The sequence below is a fragment of the Elephantulus edwardii genome, unplaced genomic scaffold (assembly GCF_000299155.1).
Source record: "Elephantulus edwardii isolate Elephantulus edwardi_28Jun2011 unplaced genomic scaffold, EleEdw1.0 scaffold00022, whole genome shotgun sequence".
Taxonomy (NCBI): domain Eukaryota; kingdom Metazoa; phylum Chordata; class Mammalia; order Macroscelidea; family Macroscelididae; genus Elephantulus; species Elephantulus edwardii.
The window spans coordinates 11,342,216-11,360,358 of record NW_006399772.1 but is presented as its reverse complement, the minus strand read 5'-3'; the positions used below and the strand labels follow the sequence as shown (position 1 = coordinate 11,360,358).

The following is an 18,143-nucleotide window of genomic DNA, read 5'->3' as shown; positions in this document are numbered from 1 at the left end:
AGGCATCAGTTCTCCTTCTATCCTCCTTGGTCATTGTCCAACTCTCTGATGCATAACAGGTGATTGCGAAGACCATGGCCTGTATCAGACACATGACTACATGCACATTATAATATATACATATAAATAATACATATACGGCATAGACTATACAGAGTTGCACTGCTAAACGTAAACCAAAGATCATTTTTTTTTGTCTCAGTTCAAATAATGAGCAGCTTCATGGTAGAGATGGGCAATCGCCTCTCATAACATTTACAGCTTTTGAAACCTAATAGAAGGTTACCTAGGAGTCAATTCCAGCTCGAAGTGAGGAGAGTTACAAATGGGATCCCTGGTTAGTGGTTCAAACCAACAGCCTCTCCAAGAGTCTGATGTCCTGAACATTGGAAGGAGGCTGTAACATCAGAGTTGACACAATGGCATTGAATTATAAGGAACCTGAAGGCACCTTGGTAACACAAATGGTAAAGTGGCTACTAACCCAAAAGATCAACAGTTCAAATCTGCTCAATGATTCTTCAGGAGAAAAGATCTGACAATCTGCTCCAGGAAAAAAACTAGTGTGGGAAAAAAAAACCTTGAAGGAAGTTTTACTCTGTCTTGTGGCATCACTAGAAGTTGAACTCATCTTGACTTCATTAATAGCAGAGAGAGAGAGAGACAGAGAGAGAGAGCAAGAGAGGAGAGAAGAGAGAAATGATGGATGGATGGATGGATAGATGATAGATAGATAAAGAAGGACCAACAGATGGATAGCTGGATAGAAAGAAAGAATAGTAGAATCCCTACGTGATGTAATAAACAGTTGGTGCTGGACAACTAACCTCAAGGTTGGTAGTTTGGACTCACTAAGAAGTACAGTGAAAGGAAAGACCTGGTGAACTGTCTTCTGTTAAGAATACAGCCGAGAAATTCATATGGAACACTTCTGCTTTGTAACACTTGGAGTCCCTGTTAATGAGAATTGACTCACAATCTCCAACAGCTGTATTGCCTATGAGGCAATTCACCTTTTTCCATGAAGGTTGGCTATGGGCTGATTCAACAAGCGTGTAGTGGGTACTTGTTAGTTGTTGCCAAGTTAATTCTGGCTCATAGCTACCCAATGTGTGCAGAATAAAACTAGTTCATAGGATGTTCAAAGCTGTGACCTGGGAACTTTTTAAAAGCTGATCACCAGATCTGTCTTCCAAGGGTGCCTATAGGTGGATTTACAGAACCAGCCTTTCAGCCAGTAGTTGAACACTTAATATTTGCTTCCCATTTTAGTACCACTCATTCATCTCTTAAGCTTATTCTCATCTTCAAAGTCATTTCCCTGCCCCCAATCTTTAGTTATTAACATCCCATTTCCATAATAGAAGTATTCTTTTCGTTTAAAATCTTTAAGTCACACACATACGCACATGCATGTGTATATCGAATTGTTCAGTATTTTCCAAGGCCAGAGAGAGTTATTTCTAAAAAGCCTTTGCCCTTGAATCTAGTTATTTAAAGAAGTTTAATGATGTAAGTAAGTAGTCTTGGTGTTGTAGAATTCTGCTTGTTTACCCCAAGGTTGACAGGGAGATAACAGAGGCATTCTGCTCTCATACAGATTCACAGCCTTGGAAACCCTATGGGGCAGTTCTACTCCGTCCTGTAGGGGCATGTGGTACCATAACTGACTTGACAGCAATGGCAATGATTTAAACTAAGTCAATATGTGGTGGTGGTGGTGGTGGTGGTTGTTAGGTTCTATCGAGTCAAGTATGACTGATAGTGGCCCATGAACATCAGATCTGAACCGTGTCCTGTTCTGTGCCATCCTCACAATCTCTTGTCACCCTCAAGCCCACCGCTGCAGTCACTGTGTCAATCCCTCTGCTTCACCATATAGTGTGGATAAAGTGTTATGCTTATATTTAAAGTTTTCCACAATTTGCAAATAACTAAGATAATGAATGTGTATGTCTGAATCCCCAGCTTGTGAATGTGACCCTGATGGAACCTTATCTGGTGGCATTTGTGTGAGCCACTATGACCCGGCTTTGGGGTCTGTCACTGGCCAATGTTTGTGCAAGGAGAACGTGGAAGGGACCAAGTGTGACCAGTGCAAGCCCAACCACTATGGACTTAGTGCCCAGGATCCGCTGGGCTGTCAACGTAAGTCAACTGGGGCAGGTGCACCAGCCTACACGTGGTTCAAAGATTGGGGATGTCTCTGTGGGCTCTAAAATTCAGTAACTCTAAGTATATAAGAGTCTTACTAGACTGTGGCTTTTTAAAAAATTTTATTTTATTAATTTTAATGAACATTTACAGAGATTTTGGCTTTTTAAATCTCACAGGCGTTTTGCAAACTTTAGGAGTTAGTGGGGACCGTCTCTCACTAGTTTGCTGGATTTATCCTAAAAGACCAGCAGGGGGAGTTAACTTTTTCTCCACTGGAGAGAAAGCTGTGGAAATGCTGAGGAAAGAAGGCAGCACTGTGAAAGCCTTGGAGAAACTGCCTCCACCAGGACTCTCCCGAGAGCTCTGTATAGACTCATTACCTCGCCTCACTGAGCTCTGGATAGATAGTGGCTTCTTAGGCAATTTCTAAGTACTGGATTCTTTTCTCTTTTTGAAAATCATCTTCCCCTTAACTGTCACACTCTTCATTGTATTAATCCATACATTCTTTGACAAAAAGAATGAAATTGCCAAGAGAGGGAGGAGTTGAGAGAAACTGGAAGAGCCTGGGCAGTTTTCCAAGGCCCAACTCTTGGCTATAGGATGAGAGACATTTTGAGCCGCCTACAGCCTCCTAGGGCTTAATTTCCTCAGGAAACACAGTAAATCATTTCCATTTGGTACTGGAGTCTTGCTCCATGATTTTGCCCTTATAAGGAGCTGTGAACTCTTTACATGTTGAGAGTACAACATTCTGCATCTTTCAGTAATAAAGTGCTGCCTCTTTTTAGATGGATTGCAAAATTAAATTTCATGATAATGAATTATGATTGAGTCCATTTCCTTCCTTTTGTCCCACCCTCCAGGTGGACACTGGTTCTTTCGGTTTGGTGAATAACCTGATGTCCTCCTCAGAGGGCAAACCAAAGGTTGTTTTGTTTTGTTTTGTTTTGTTTTGTTTTGTTTTATTTTGTTAAGTGCCTTCAAATCCTCAGAACCATCTGAGATAGAAATCCTTCCCTAAAACTAGTTCCTGGAATTTGGACTTAGAGACTCCTAAACCCAAGAGAGACTGGCCACCTCATTAAGAGACTGGCAGCAGTGTGAGGCATCAGAGAGATTGAGACCTAAGCCATCATATCAAGGACTGGATAGGGAGAGGGAGGTGTTGAATGGAGTAGCCAGGAATGGAAGGAGGATGCTGGCGGAGCAGGGAAAAGAATGGGTCAAGGCTGGGAGAGCAACACTGAATCTATTGGTTATTTCTATAATTGAGAAATGTCCTTCATCTGTTCCTTTCTATAAAATACTTGTCTGTCAGATACTGTCCAAAGCTGACCATTCAAACTAAGACAGACTAGGAAGAAGGATTGGCCATCCACTTCAGAAATAACAGGCCTTCGAACCCTGTGTACAGTGTACAATAGAGGTGGTTTTATGTTTTGCTTTGTTTTCTTTGTTAAGATACAGTTCACAGATGATACAGTTTACCCTTTAAAGTACTTATTTGGGGTTTTTAGTTATGTTTACAGAGTATGCAGCCAACGCCAGAAACCACCTCTTTACTCATTTATTCATTGACATCGAGTTGGAAACAATTCTTAGCCAAACCTCCAGTGGGTTTTCTGAGGCTGTAAATCGCACAACAGGAGATTGTCTGCTTTCTGTCACAGAGCAGCTCTCTTGCAGAGCAGCTGGTGGATTTGACCTGTCCGTCTTCTGGTTGATAACCCAACACTTTACCCACTAGACTACCAGAGCTCCCCAGAATCCATTTAGGAATATTTTTATCACCTTGGAAAGATTTTTTTTTTTTATCACCTCCAATCTCCATCCACCCATAGCTCTAGGCAATCACTAATCTACCTTCTGTTTTCATGGATTGGCCTATTCTGAATATTTAATATAAACGGAATCATGACATTCAAAGCCTTTTAAATGTAGTGTATTTCACATCCCTAACGTCTTCACGGCTCTCCATGCTGTAGTGTCAGTACCTGCTGTATCGGTACTTGCCTCCATTTGTAACAATGATTTTTCGTTACATGGGTAAGCCACATCAATTAGGGGGTTCTGGTCGTACACACCAGAGAATTGCACTGCTTACCCAAAGGCTGTGCCTCTCTGGCAGTTCTAACAGCAGCTCTACAGGAAAATTACAATCTCCTTCAATGGGATTTATAGCCTCAGAAACTCAACGGAGGGTCAGCTGCAAGTTGGTGAAGAGAAAACAGGAATGAAAGAGAAAGAGAGAGAGTCATCAGTTGGTAGGCACTTGGATTGTGTTCTATGAATATCAGCCTTTCCTGGAGAGGAAATCAACACGGAGCATTCTGGTAGCATCATTTTTTTCAGCTTTCACAACACAAGTAGTACTCAGTGATGTTTGTTGATAAAGGAGACAGTGAGGGAGAGGAGAAGGGGAGCTGGTGAAAGGGGAAAATAATAAGACAACAAGAATGAGAGAAGTGATCAGAGCATCTGGCAGAGAAGGAATCATGATTCTCCTGGCCTCGGCCCCTGAGTCATCCACCCTAGCCATTGTCACCTGGGTTAACGGTGCCAGGGTCCCCAGCACACATCACTTCCTGTGCTCACCTGTCTCCTCTTAATGGCCATTCAATAGAACAACACGAGGGCTCTGGCAGTGTATGGCACTGGATTTCGGGTTTATGTAGAACACTAACTGTGCAACCCATAAACTCGGCAGCGCAGGCTGCTCTCCTTTCTCTGGGCCACGTGTTTTGCTAAATGGAGACGACTAAAGATGTTATCAAAATAAGAATAACCGAGGACACTGTGCTTTCAGCCTGCAACTGTCACCCCCTGGGGACCCTGCCGTTCTCGACCTGTGATGTGGATACTGGCCAGTGCTTGTGCCAGGCGTCTGTCACCGGGCTACACTGTGAAGAATGCACTGTATGTATTTCCCTTCCTTGCCAGCAATGTAGACTTGGATTGCCATTGCCCAGGAGAGGCTTGGACTTGCTAATTGTTTTCTATGTCCTATTGATCTATTTCAATGTGAATCCTGATTAAAAAATAATAATAAGTGTTAGAAGCCCTTGGTCCTTTGTGATAGATGCTTTGAGTCAAGCTTATTGGCAGCTTTTCAGTGAGCAAAGTTAGTGCTGCTTTCACTTATTTGTGGGAAGTCTTGGCCCAGGCTGGGTGGTGTGATGGGAAGAAAGGCTCAAGAGAGCTCATCAGCAGAAAGCACATTATTAGAGGAAGCCCTTGGATGGAACGTCAATGCCTTTGTCCCTCTCCAAACCACTTTTACAAGCATCATATTCTGCTTCATAGTCTGTAACACCATCATTGTTGGTGTCAAAATGCCCCCACTATTGGACCACATAATGAACTGCCTTAACCTTCTTTCTCAGGGGTTTGCTTTGTTTTGTTTTTCCACTATTGGACCACATAATGAATTGCCTTTAACCTTCTTTCTCAAGGGTTTTTGGGGTTTTTTGTGTGTTTTTTTAAATCGTCAGGGGTTATTTTTAAGTTGGTAAAAGGTATAACATTTTAATCAGACAAGATGTACCTTTCAAAAATATTAAGAATTACAAAGGTATGTTTGATGTCATTGAGTTGGAACCAATGCACAGCTGATCCTCCAGTAGGTTTTCAGAGGTTTTAACTCATATGGAAAGAGAGAACTCTGATGACATGATCCATGAGGAGTTGCACTGTAAACTCACAGGCCACACCTCACTCGCTCGCCTACCCTTCAGAACTGGCTCTGAGGGAGAAAGATGGGAATCTCCTTCAATGTGATTCACCATCTCAGAAAACTGTGGGAGTGTCAGCCTGTGAGTCAGTTCCCACTTGATGGTAATGAGTGAGTGGTGTGTGTGTGTGTGTGTGTGTGTGTGTGTGTGTGTGTGTGTGTAAAGAGAAGAAGGTGGTATAGAAAGAAGAGGGGGAGGTGAGGGGGAAAGAGAAGAGGAAGGAGGGAGGGGGGAGGGGGGAAGAAAAAGATATACCAGTTTCATTGACTTGACTTGACTGGTGGCTTAGTAGTAAGAAGCTGTACTGCAATCCAAAGGCATACAGTTTGAATTCACCAGCTCCTCTGCAGAAGGACAGAAGGTCGGACAATCTCCTCTCCTGTGTTTTACTGCCTCTGAAAACCCAAAGGAGGGGCAGCTAAGAGTCAATTCTGACTCAGAGGTATTCAGTAACAACAACATGCTACAGTTAGCTCATATTTTCTTACTAAAATCGAGTTGCCTGAGAATCATAGTGACCCTATGTACAATAACTGTGATCTCTGCTCTATTCTAAGCCAGTCTCACTGTGTGCAACACACATATACCCATTACCCCAGTTACTCTGTCAATCCGTCTCATCTGGTGTCTTCCTCTCCTGTGCTATCCCTCTACCCTTCCAAGCATGATGTCCTTTTCCAGGGAATGATCCCTCCTGTCCACATGGCCTAAGTATATGAGACAACGCTTCAAAATCCTTGCCTCCAAGGAGCAGCCTAGTTCCTCCTCTCCAGGTTAAATCTGTTTGTTCTCTTGACAGTCCATGGTATGTTCAGTTCTCTTCACCACCACCATAGAAGAAAGGTGGTTGGTCATTGTCCAGCTTTTGAATACATAACAAGTAATTGCAAAGATAATGGCCTGGATTAGGCACACCTTAGTCTCCAGACTGACATCATTGCTCTACAGCACTTTCAAGAGGTTCTTGACAGTAGCCTTCCCCAGAGCAATTTGTCTTTTAATTTCTTGACTATGGAGCAAAGCAAGCAGTAGTTGTTAACAACCTCAATCTCTTTCCATCTATCATGGTGCTTCCAATTGGTCTAGTGTTGATAATTTTTGTCTTCTTGATGTTGAGCTTCAATCCATGCTGAAGACTACAGTCCTTGACCTTCTGCAGCAAATACTTCAGGTCCTCCTCCATTTCTAAACCCCATCACTTTGAAATTGTTTTACATTTTACCAGTATTGATGCACCAGAGTTTATTTCCATATGTTATATCCATATTGTAGAAATACTATCTAGGGGGGAGTGTGTCTGTCTGTCTGTCTGTCTGTCTGTCTCTCTCGTCAAATGTTCATTCAATGACTTCATATTGGTAGCTTGAAACTGGCTGTTGTAAGAGTTTCCATCACAGAAATTAGTAAGCTAGCAAATCAACCCCCCTCATCCTCACTGCTGAATTTCCTATTAATCTTTTACCAGTATTCCAGTGCAATCTTCTGAGGCACAGCAGATAGAGACACCGATAGATTCCTCCATTGTTTCCTTAGAGTGCCGGATCAGTAGAAAGAAGAGCACTTATCTGTCTGTCTGAGTCTTCCAAATCACGGGCTGGCTCTTTTATCTCCAGTATATAATCACCACACCATTCCTACCTTTCTTTCTCTTCTTAAAAAAAAAATGTGAAAAGATCCCTTAAAGGAAAAAAGGACCTACCATCAACCCTTAGGTTTAAATATAATGCTAATCCCTTTAGGAAACAGACATATGATCATGAAATAAACAAGCGTTCAGGGTCTAAAATTAGTAGATAAAATCGTTTTCACTCCATAGGAAATGTGTCCTATGATTAGGACATTCAAACCCAGCTCTTTTCTTTGCTCTCCAATTTTGGCAGCCTGTTGCAGCATTTCAGAAAGAAAAAATAAAAACATAGCCTAATAAAGAACAGTGACCTTGATGTGTCTGAAGAAATTTTGTTGATAAATGCGAAACACATGCCCATTAGGACATAGTTCTGTGCTACTATCATAAGTCCTTTTACTGAGAGTATATTAGCATTGGGGATGGGAACAAAGCAAAAAAGTAAATATGAAGATAGATTCTGTAAATCAAAGTAAATAATGTAGACGTTTTACATAAAATAAAAAGAGGGAAAATGAACTAGCTCTCTAAATATTAGATTATCTAAAGCAACACTGTGTCCTTGTATGTGACACAAAGAAAATGGTTAATGAAATCAATACAGGCACCAATCAGATCATTCTAGACAGACCTCTGAATTAGACAACAGACTAACTTTTTTGTGAGCATGGTAAATATATATCTCCCAATTCTTTTTCTTGTTCTCTAACCTTTGTTTACTACATCCTGAAAGCCACCAGAGCTCATATGTACATAAAACACTAATTATGTTCATCTTTATCCATCTCCAAATTATACCCACACCCTAACACGAGTTCTGTGCTCCCTAAACTGTCAGTCCTCCCGCCCTCTCGCACCCACCCCTGGTAAACACTGATAAATTCTTTTCTCTGAATACTTGCCTGTTCTAGATGTTTATAAAATTGGGATGATGTGCTTTCTGCAACTGACTAATTTCACTCGTCCAGGTTATTTTCATTGGCAAGTTCATTGACCCAGGTAAGCGTGTAGAGTTGATTGTATTTGCAGGAAGAGAAGAATTGAGTTGGGACAGCCCTATGGAAAACTGTCCTTCATAACTGAGTCCTGGACATCTACCAGGTGTGCCCGGCCCTCCTCTGTCAATGGTGCTCTGCACCTGCCCCAAAGTGCCCAAAATGACAACCTATCCTGGCCTAAAGCAAATTTTCACTACCATGTCCTAGTTGAAGCAGTGATGTCATTTTTTTTTTCTCCTAAATTAAGTTTAGAACTCTGGTGGCATCCTAATTAAAGCATCTACTGCTAACTAAAAGGCCCTTGATGCTAACCTTTAGGAAGCCGTGGTGGCTTAGCGGGTAAAGAGCTGCACTGCCAGAACAAAAGCAGGCAGTTTGAATCCCCAGCCTCTGTAAGGGAGAAAGATGTGCAATCTCCTCTTGTGGATTTGAAAGGAAACCTACTGATGCTTCAACTGCAGTGGGTTCTGAATGGGTGGCAATAAGTGTGAGTTTTATGGTGCTAACCCACCATCCACTCTGCAAGAGAAGGATGAAGCTATCTACTTCCATAAAGATTTATAGCACTGAGGAATAGACTTTGCAAAATAGTATAAAACATGGGAGAGTCTAGAGAGTATTATGCTGAGTGAACTAATTCAGTCTTATAAGGACAAATATTGCATATGGCCATCATTGTAAAAATTAAAGGATAACTAGTGAGATGTGTACAGATGTCCAAAAGGGGAAAGGATAGAAAGAAAAATGGGTGGAAAAAGAGGGAAAGTGGAAAACACAAGTATAACCGGGATTAGTGTGCAGCTTCAGGTGAAGGAGTGAGGAAATGGGAGAGATTCAATGAGGACTTGAAAAGATGGTGTAATGATAGGTATAAATCAATGGTAATTAGTTATATGACGTATAGTGTATATGAATGATTGTATGAAGTACAGTGTAAATGAGGAATTGTATGGAATGCAATATATATGAATGAAACACAATGTAAATTAATTATTCTATCAAAATCAATTAAATAAGTTTTTAAAAATGTTTACAGACCTGAAAACCCTATGGGCTCTGTCTCTACCCTGTCCTGCAGGGCAGCTGTGGTTCAGAATCTACCTGATGGTAGTGGATGCATCTTTAAATGGAAAAATAAAAAATTCTTTGCAACAATTTTTAGCAGATTATATCACATTCAATTGCTTACATGGAATCATTGTGGGTAAAATTTTACCAACATCACCAAAAACATGGATTATTTAATACTTTAATTCCATGTGACAGTTTCATGTCTATTAAAATCTGGATTTCTTTCTAAGCCCATTAACTTGAAATTTAAGGGGAAAGTTAGTGTTAACAGATCTTTTAATAGTTGATTATATTTTACAGCTGTTTATGTTGAATAAAGGTCAAGATGTTGCAATGATACAAGATGTCTTAAACAGCAGAGCTGATGCTCAAGCTGAAGCCACATTGCATAAAAAAAAACATTAGTAAAAAAAAAAAGCCTGTTAACCTTTGATATTCATATAACCTCTGAGAACCAGTCTAATTGATTTTTTTTTTTAACTAAGACAACACATTTCAGTGTTACATAAAGAAAATCTCCAGAGATTCATGTGGTAAGGGAGCCTGTCAGTTTTATAAAATTAGTTGGAAACTGACTGGGAGAAGAACTTCTCCTCAGATGACCTTACGCAGCCCAGCTTGAGGGTAAATTGGATCTGTCAGCAGAGCTGAACGGCCCTGTTGAATCTCCTCCACACAGGCAACCTTCCTGTCGCCTTCATTTGAGGCCCTGGGGGATGGGAGACATGTATCTTCAAGACCAAGTGCTCAGGCCAGAAAAGCTATGATGTGGTTGTTCCTGTTGCTTGGTATTGGATATGAGTCAGTTCAGTTGTGATGATTTTAATAGTATGAGCTTCAAACAGTAAACATCTTCACGAGTGGAATCACCTGAGCATGTTTTCTTCCTAGGTGGGCTACTGGGGCCTGGGAAATCATCTCCACGGATGTGTCCCCTGTGACTGTGACATTGGGGGTGCTTATTCTAACATGTAAGTTGGTCAAAGGAAGTATTGTGATAACGTTCCTCATTCACGTTTCTACATCTAAGCCCGCTTGATTCTGATTTGGCCTTATTCATAGGTGAAGGATTTTATTCGATGGCAAACAAAGGACTCTGGTAGACAATAATCTAGAAACCCAGCTGGATTCTTTTACTTCCACTATCTCCCAAGGGTGGCACCCAATTGTCTATGTATCTCACAGACTGATATGTAAAAAGATAGTTGCCACTAAGTCAAGGACCTTGTGTGGATCAGACTAGGACACTGCTGTATAAGATTTTTCAATGACTGATATTTTTCAGAAGTTGATCACCAAGTATTTCTTCCAAGGTACCTCTGGGTATACTCAAACCTCCAATCTCCTGGTTAGCAGCCAAGCACCGTAACCATTTGCAGCACCCAGGGATACTCAAGTGCTACGTAAAAGCCTGAAAATGTGTGACTTGACCCGTGAGAACACCAGCTCCTTGTCATGCTGTGAGGAAGTCTCCACCCTCTGCTCCCCCACATTTTCTCCACAAACTAAGGGAGCCACTGAGAACAGAAGAGGCTGAGTTCTAAGGGTCTTGATTTATTTATGTTTCAAGACCAGACATGTTGAACTCATGACCTCTCCATATTCTCTTACAAGATGCTTGACTTGGTTCAACCTCAGGAAACACTGGGCCTAGCCCTCACTCCTTCATTTTGCACTTGGCCTGTCCTGCCTCCTGCCTTTTCTCATAATAGATGTTTTTCCCTCAGGTGCTCCCCAGAAGACGGGCAGTGTGAATGTCGCCCCCACATCACGGGCCGCCGCTGCACAGAGCCAGCCCCCGGCTACTTCTTTGCTCCTTTGAGTTTCTATCTCTATGAGGCAGAGGAAGCCTTGCCATTACAGGGACTCATGCCTCTGGTTCGTATTTCACCCCTTCTCATTAAAAGACTGCCATCTGATGGAGGACCTGTCAGTAAATCCAGACGATACACCTTTGAGATCCTTGTTACGATACCTGGGAAGGAATGCTTTTGTCCCCAAACACTGATCCAAGTAGAGTTCATTGCATCATGGGAGTATTGACCATACAAATACTTGAGGGCAGAGCCTGTGTTTTGTTCCTCTCTGAATCTCAGCACCCTGCTCGTGGAAGTGCAGCACATAAATGTGGGTTGAATTAAATTGTAATGACACAGACTGGGCTAGAGCTCTTTAATGTGCTTACCAAGTATTCATTTATCTGCCTTCTCCACAATAATCAGCTATACAAAGGCAGGGAACACTAGAATGGAGCTCACCATTGTTGAACCAGTGCCTAGCACAGAAACTGACATGCAGCACGAGCATATCTCTATCTATCTAATGGCTGAGTGAAGCGTGTAGTAGGGAAAGTGCCCTCCAGTCTCCGAAAGCTGGGTTTAGATTAACTCTTCATAAATTGTGAGAGTCGCCACAGGAGTAATGCTTTCTAAAAATCTGGTTAAGGGAGCAACACACAGGAGACAATTAGAGAAAGCACTAAAATACGTGTTGTTGTTGCTGTTGTTGTTGTTGTTGTTATTGGGTACCACAGAGTCAGAACCGACCCATAGCTGACCCTCCAGCAGGTTTTCAGAGGCAGATAATCCTATAGGAGGAGCTTGCCCATCCTTCTGCTGCAGAGCAGCTGGTAGCTTCAAAGGCATTCTAAGGTTCTCAAGTGAGAATCCACTTAGAAACAGAGACTGGACAAGAGGAAGCCTCCACAGAGAGAAACAATAAGGAGTCAGTTCTGAAGTCCAAATGAGGAGACATAAAGAACTCTCTGTGCCTTGTCTGTTGCTGAGCAGGGTGAACACACCCTGGAACTTGCTGTGTTAGTGACCAGAAGGAAGGCAGAAGCAGGAAACTGTCATGCTGCCTCTTAACACAGCTGTGGTGCGTGGAAACTAAATTTAATTGTCCTGTGCCTCTAACCTTCGTTGTTGTTGTGGTTATGTGCCGTTGAGTCGCTTGCGACTCATAGCAACCCTATATGTACAACAGCCCTAAACTCTGTCTGTCCTGTGCCAATCGCACTGCCTCCGACACTCCTCCCATCCTAATTACCCTAGTCACTGAATCAATCCACCTCATAGAGGGTCTTCCCCTCCAGCGCTGTCCCTCCACCCTCCCAAGCATGATGTCCTGCTCCAAGGATCGGTCTCTCCTTACAACATGTCCAAAGTATGTTAGATGGAGCCTCAGAATCCTTGCCTCCAAGGAGCCACCCAGTTTAACCCTTTCCAGGATGAATCTATTTGTTTTCTAGCAGTCCATGGTACTCTCAATACTCTTCTCCAGCACCACAGCTCAAAGGCATCAATTCTCCTTCTATCCTCCTTGGTCATTGTCCAACTCTCTGATGCATAACAAGTGATTGTGAAGACCATGGCCTGTATCAGACGCACCTTAGTCTCCAGAGAAACACCATTGCTCTTCAGTACTTTGGAGAGGTCCCTAACAGCAGACTTTCCCATTGGCAATGTGCCTTTTAATTTCCTTCTTTAGGATATTTAAAATTATTTATGATGCTGACTGGGGGGGAAAATGGAAAGAAATATTGATACTTATTTCCAGGTCATAAATACTAGTTTCTATTTTTTTTCCAGAGAGAAATCATGACACAATTCTCTAAAAACATTAGCGTCCCTGAGTGGTGCAAACAGTGGAAGCCTTGTGGGCAAGGAGTTGTGTTGCCAACCCAAAGGCCAGTGGTTTGAGTCCACTAGTTGCTCCATGGGAAAAAAATGGACAATATCCTCCTATAAAATTTACAACCTCTGAAAAATCCCCTGGGGAGTTGGCTGTGTGTCAGTTCTGACTTGACAGGGCATAACAACAATTAGAACACTAACTGAAAGGTTAGAGATTCACGTCCACTAAGATGTGACTCCTAAGAAAGGCCTGGTAACTGCTTCCCAGCCATTGAATACTCTATGGAGCACACCTCTACTGTGATGCACACAGGTTATTCCGAATCAGAATTGATTCAAGGCCAGTTGGGGTTTTTCTTGTTCTAGTTGGTTTGTCTCCTGCTTATTATTTATTCAGTATGTTTGCGTGAGTAGTGACAAGGATTCAACAGGACAATATCACTTGTGATGACACAGGTTTGAGCCAGTTAACCTGGATAGAATGTTTAAGACAAGGTAGGAGTCTATTCTTAGGGATCACCCTTGATTTAGTAAAGATTTAAAGCATTAAAAAAAACAAAACAAAACCTATGGGGAATTTCCAATGCCGTTTGGGAGGTACTGCTCTCTTTCTTACAGAAACAACTTGTGAAGACAGATTATTTGGATGAGAGAAACTATACTTCTGTCAATACAGGGGTCAATGTGACTGGCCAATTGCTTGGCAATGACTCTTTCGTCCCAGATATACCATTAGTCTTTTTGTATGTCAGTATCTAGACAGGTTAAACATAGTACAGGCATCATTTTAAGTATTTGAAACATCGGCATGGATGTGAATAAGCTGGACTCAATAAAAGTATTATTAACACTTAAAACATTCAAAATGGGGACCAATGGAGACAAGATGGCAAGTGAGGTTCCCTACTGCTGTACTTATTGGAAGGGGCTCAGAGTAGTCTGATAAGAGTCTTAGAAAGTTCTTTTGTCCTAGTTTTCCATTTCATCAATTTTAAGGAAGAATAAATAAGGCTACATAAGGTTGCTTACCCGTGAAGCCCTCAGGTGGAGGTGATAATGTTTCACAAGGATGTACTGATGGTATCCTGAACCTCAGAGGTCAGACGGCTTTACCAATTACAGATTTATCACAAGAAGCTAGTTTCATGGAATAGCTTTACTCCTTTTTCACTAACCCTTGAAGTATCACTTCAGCACTGCCTTAGTTCCCATATGCTGCTATAACCAAAATACAAGAAATGGGTGGTTTTAAAGAATTTAAATTTATTTACTCACAGTTCTGGAGGATAAAAGTCAATATTAGGGTCTTGGGTTGTGGTGCTAGCCTAAAGTTGGGTTGGTTTTCGGTGGGATTTTTCAGCCATTACCTCTGGTCTCCAGCTACCTTAGCTGCAGAACAAATGTGCAGATCTTGCAAATCAGCATGGTCTTGCTAATCATCTACAGCTGATGTAGCAAGAGAAGGAGAGCACTTTCTACGCTAAAGGGTATGGGGAAAAACCAACACGGGAGCAGCAGCATGACTGAGTTTAAGCTTCCTGCTGCATCCAACCTGACCCATTACTTACCAGTTACTACCAAAAACCCCAGCCTGCGTACCTACGGTCATGTGACTCATAACCCTTGAGGGGTCTGAGTCTCTGAAGGACCTTCTAACAAATCTTCAAATCCACGAACATAGAGGAATTGGGAAATGGAGCCAGAGATGGAGGTGTTAGTGGAAAGAATGGACTTACACAACTGGTTAAGCATTTGGGAGTACCTTGACCTGAGACTTCTCATAAATAGCCTAATATTAACCTTAACAGGACAAATTATAGAAACATGGCTATTGAGAATACTGCCTCTTTCATGGTTTACAGGTTCCACATGGGCATAATTATGTGTTCTGGAATGCCTATTCTACAAAATATTATTCATAATTTATGAATTATTAATGCTGAATGCCTTTGCATAGTCAACAAAACTAAAGCAAATAACTTAAACCCATATGTTAGGGGAACACAATGCAATTCATAAATTACTTCAACTTTCTTTATTTTCTTTTCTTTTTAAGATACTAGCAACAGCTTGGCCTAAATGTGATGTCTATATTCAGCAACGAAGAAATGGTTTCACAATTGATAAAGGAAATATAATACTGAGGAGAAATCAGAAACAAAGCGTACATGCTGACAAGCAAAATGAGGTAAACTGTTTTCTTAATTGTCAGAGAGCACCAAGTTCAAAATAATTAGAACCCCTGTTGTTGTTATGTGCTGTTGAGTCACCTGTGGCTCATTGCGAACCTGTATACATAGCTCTGTAGCCTGCCCTATCCTGAACCCGTTTCATTGACTCTGACACACCTACCCCCATTGCGCTAGTCACTGTATCAGACCATATCCTCTGGCGTCTTCCTCTCTTGTGCTGTCCCTCCACCCTTCTGAGAATGATGTCCTTCTCCGGGATCAGTCCCTCCTGGCCACATACCCAAAGTATGTAAGCTGGAGCTTCAAAAATCCTAGCCTCCAAGGAGAAACTTGGTTTCACACTCTCTAAGATAGACCTATTTGTTTTCTAGGCAGTCCAAGGTATGTTCAAGATTCTTTTCCAGCACCACAACTCAAAGGCATCTATTCTTCTTCTGTCATCATTAGTCATCGTTCAGCTCTCTGAAGCATAGCAAGTAATTGCAAAGACTGTGGACTGGATTAGGCACACGTTAGTCTCTAGACTGACATAGCTGCTTCTCAGAACTCTGGTAAGGTCACTGGCATCAGATTTTCCCAGTGCAATTCATCTTTTAATTTCCTGACTGCTGTTGCCAAGAGTGTTTGTGGAGCCAATCAAGCTGTAATTATTAACAACCTCAGTCTCTTCATCCATCATGGTGGGTGCTGCCAATTGGCCCACTGATGAGAATCTTTGTCTTCTTGATGTTGAACTTCAATCCATATTGAAGATGACAGTCCAGGACCTTTTGCAGCAAGCTTTTCAGGTGTCATCTGCATATCGTAGGCTGTAGATGAGTCTTCCTCCAATCTTGATGCCCCATTTTTCTTCATAAAGCCTAGCTTCCCGAATGATCTGTTCTGCATACAAATTGAAAAGGTATGGAGACAGGACACATCCCTGACATACTCCCTTCCTGATTTTGAACCATGTAGTGTTTCCCTGCTCTGTTCTGCGGACTGCTTCCTGGTCCAAGCATAGCCTTCACATAAGCACAATCAAGTGTTCTGGGATTCCCGTTCTTCTCAAGGTTAGCCACAATTTGTTGTGATCAAGCACTAGGGAAAACTTTTTCATTTTGGTGGTCTAGTGACAAGAAGCTGCACTGCAGTCCTGAAGGCACATAGTTCAAGGCCACCAACTGCTCTGTGGGAATAGGATGGGCAATCTCCTCCTGTGGGATTAACTGCCTCTGAAAGCCTGCCAGAGGGTCAGCTATGGGCTGGTTCTGACTCTATGGAACTCAACAACAACAACAGGGAAACTTATGCCACTTGATCCCTTCTCAAAAATTTCAGGAAAGCTGGATACTGGAGGGTTGGAGAATTGAACACAATTATGTTGTTTTTATGTGCCATTGAGTCAACTTCAATTCATAATGGTCTGGTAATGGCCTGATGTGCAATAAAACGCTGGCCAATCCTATGCCATCTTGTGCTGAAGTTCATTGTTGTAGCAACTGTACCAATCCATCTCATTGGAGGTCTTCTTGGTACTTTACTAAATATGCTATTCTTTTTTAGGGATTGGCCTGTCCTGATAACATGCCCAAAGTATGGAGCTCTGTTTGTTATTTTAGTTAAGAGAGGGATAATGTTCAGGAAAGCTCTCCTCTTGCTTGGAGTGAAAAGGAGACATGTCTTCTGGGAGTGGAGCCACGGCCACCAGGTTGTTGCTGTTTGTCAATGTCGGTCCAAGTGTCCAGAAGATGCAAAGTGCTTCAGTCCCCTGTCTCCAATGGCTTCAGAAGCCCAGAGTTGACCGCAAGGCCTGATGACATTCCAACAGGGAGACACTCAGCACCTGGTCCATTTTGGACCTGTTTGCTCAGTCTTTTATTTGTTCCCTTGGTAGATCTTTATTGAGCCCTTTTTGCACATATTCAGAGATGTATGTTAGAGAGGCAAAAGAGTAGTCAGGATACAAAACAGTCCTTATACAAATCAAGGAGTTCCTGGATTGTGCAAACAGTTAACACTGATATCTGCAAACTAAACAGTAAGAAAGGCCTAGCGATACCTTTCCAAAAACAATCACATGAAACAGTCTAATCTCTGGCAACTAGTTTTTAGACATGGAGCCTGCCCTTAAGACCTGTAGCAGTGGCGTCGCTAAGATTAATGTCACTCATGATGTCACCCACCCCCTGCACTTCCTCCTGAACCAGACCACACAGAATTCTTAGCAATGTTCAGTATCAATTGTAATCATCAAATAACACATAATTGATTTAGTGACTAAAAACACCAGCAATCATGGGGAAGAACAAGCCAGAAAATCTGACAAAGTCAGTAACTAAAAATATCTGTAACAATGAAAACCAGTTTTAAGGGTACGATTCAGCGATATTCGTTATATGCATAATGTTATGCAACCAGCACCACCATCTGCTTCTGTGACAGCCCTTGGAGAATGCTGGAAATAACTCATTTAGAAAACCCATACTTAAGACCAACTCTGATTTATCTTTCCCCTTACTTTCTCTGGCATCTCCTACCCTCCCATCTGGACATAACTAATTGTTTCCATCTCTGGGGTCTCATAGGTCAGAAATTTTCAAGCTGCAGGTCATGCCTAAGGGTCATGAAATAGATTCCGTGGGTCAATCTAGAACAAAACAGAAGGACATATAATACAGGCAGATTTTTCTTAAAATTTGACTCAGAGTGTGTGTGTGTGTGTGTGTGTGTGTGTGTGTGTGTGTGTG

At 41.9% G+C, this 18,143-nt stretch overlaps 1 protein-coding gene across 1 annotated transcript in view; it reads left to right on the top strand.

Moving 5' to 3' along the window:
- Positions 1-18,143, top strand: part of LAMB4 (laminin, beta 4) — a 129,578-nt gene that overhangs the window by 36,439 nt on the left and 74,996 nt on the right. The window contains exons 10-13 of the mRNA XM_006882636.1: positions 1,969-2,148; positions 4,967-5,076; positions 10,479-10,558; positions 11,315-11,465. Coding sequence (XP_006882698.1) covers positions 1,969-2,148; positions 4,967-5,076; positions 10,479-10,558; positions 11,315-11,465 — 521 coding nt within the window. The remainder of the gene's footprint in view (positions 1-1,968; positions 2,149-4,966; positions 5,077-10,478; positions 10,559-11,314; positions 11,466-18,143) is intronic.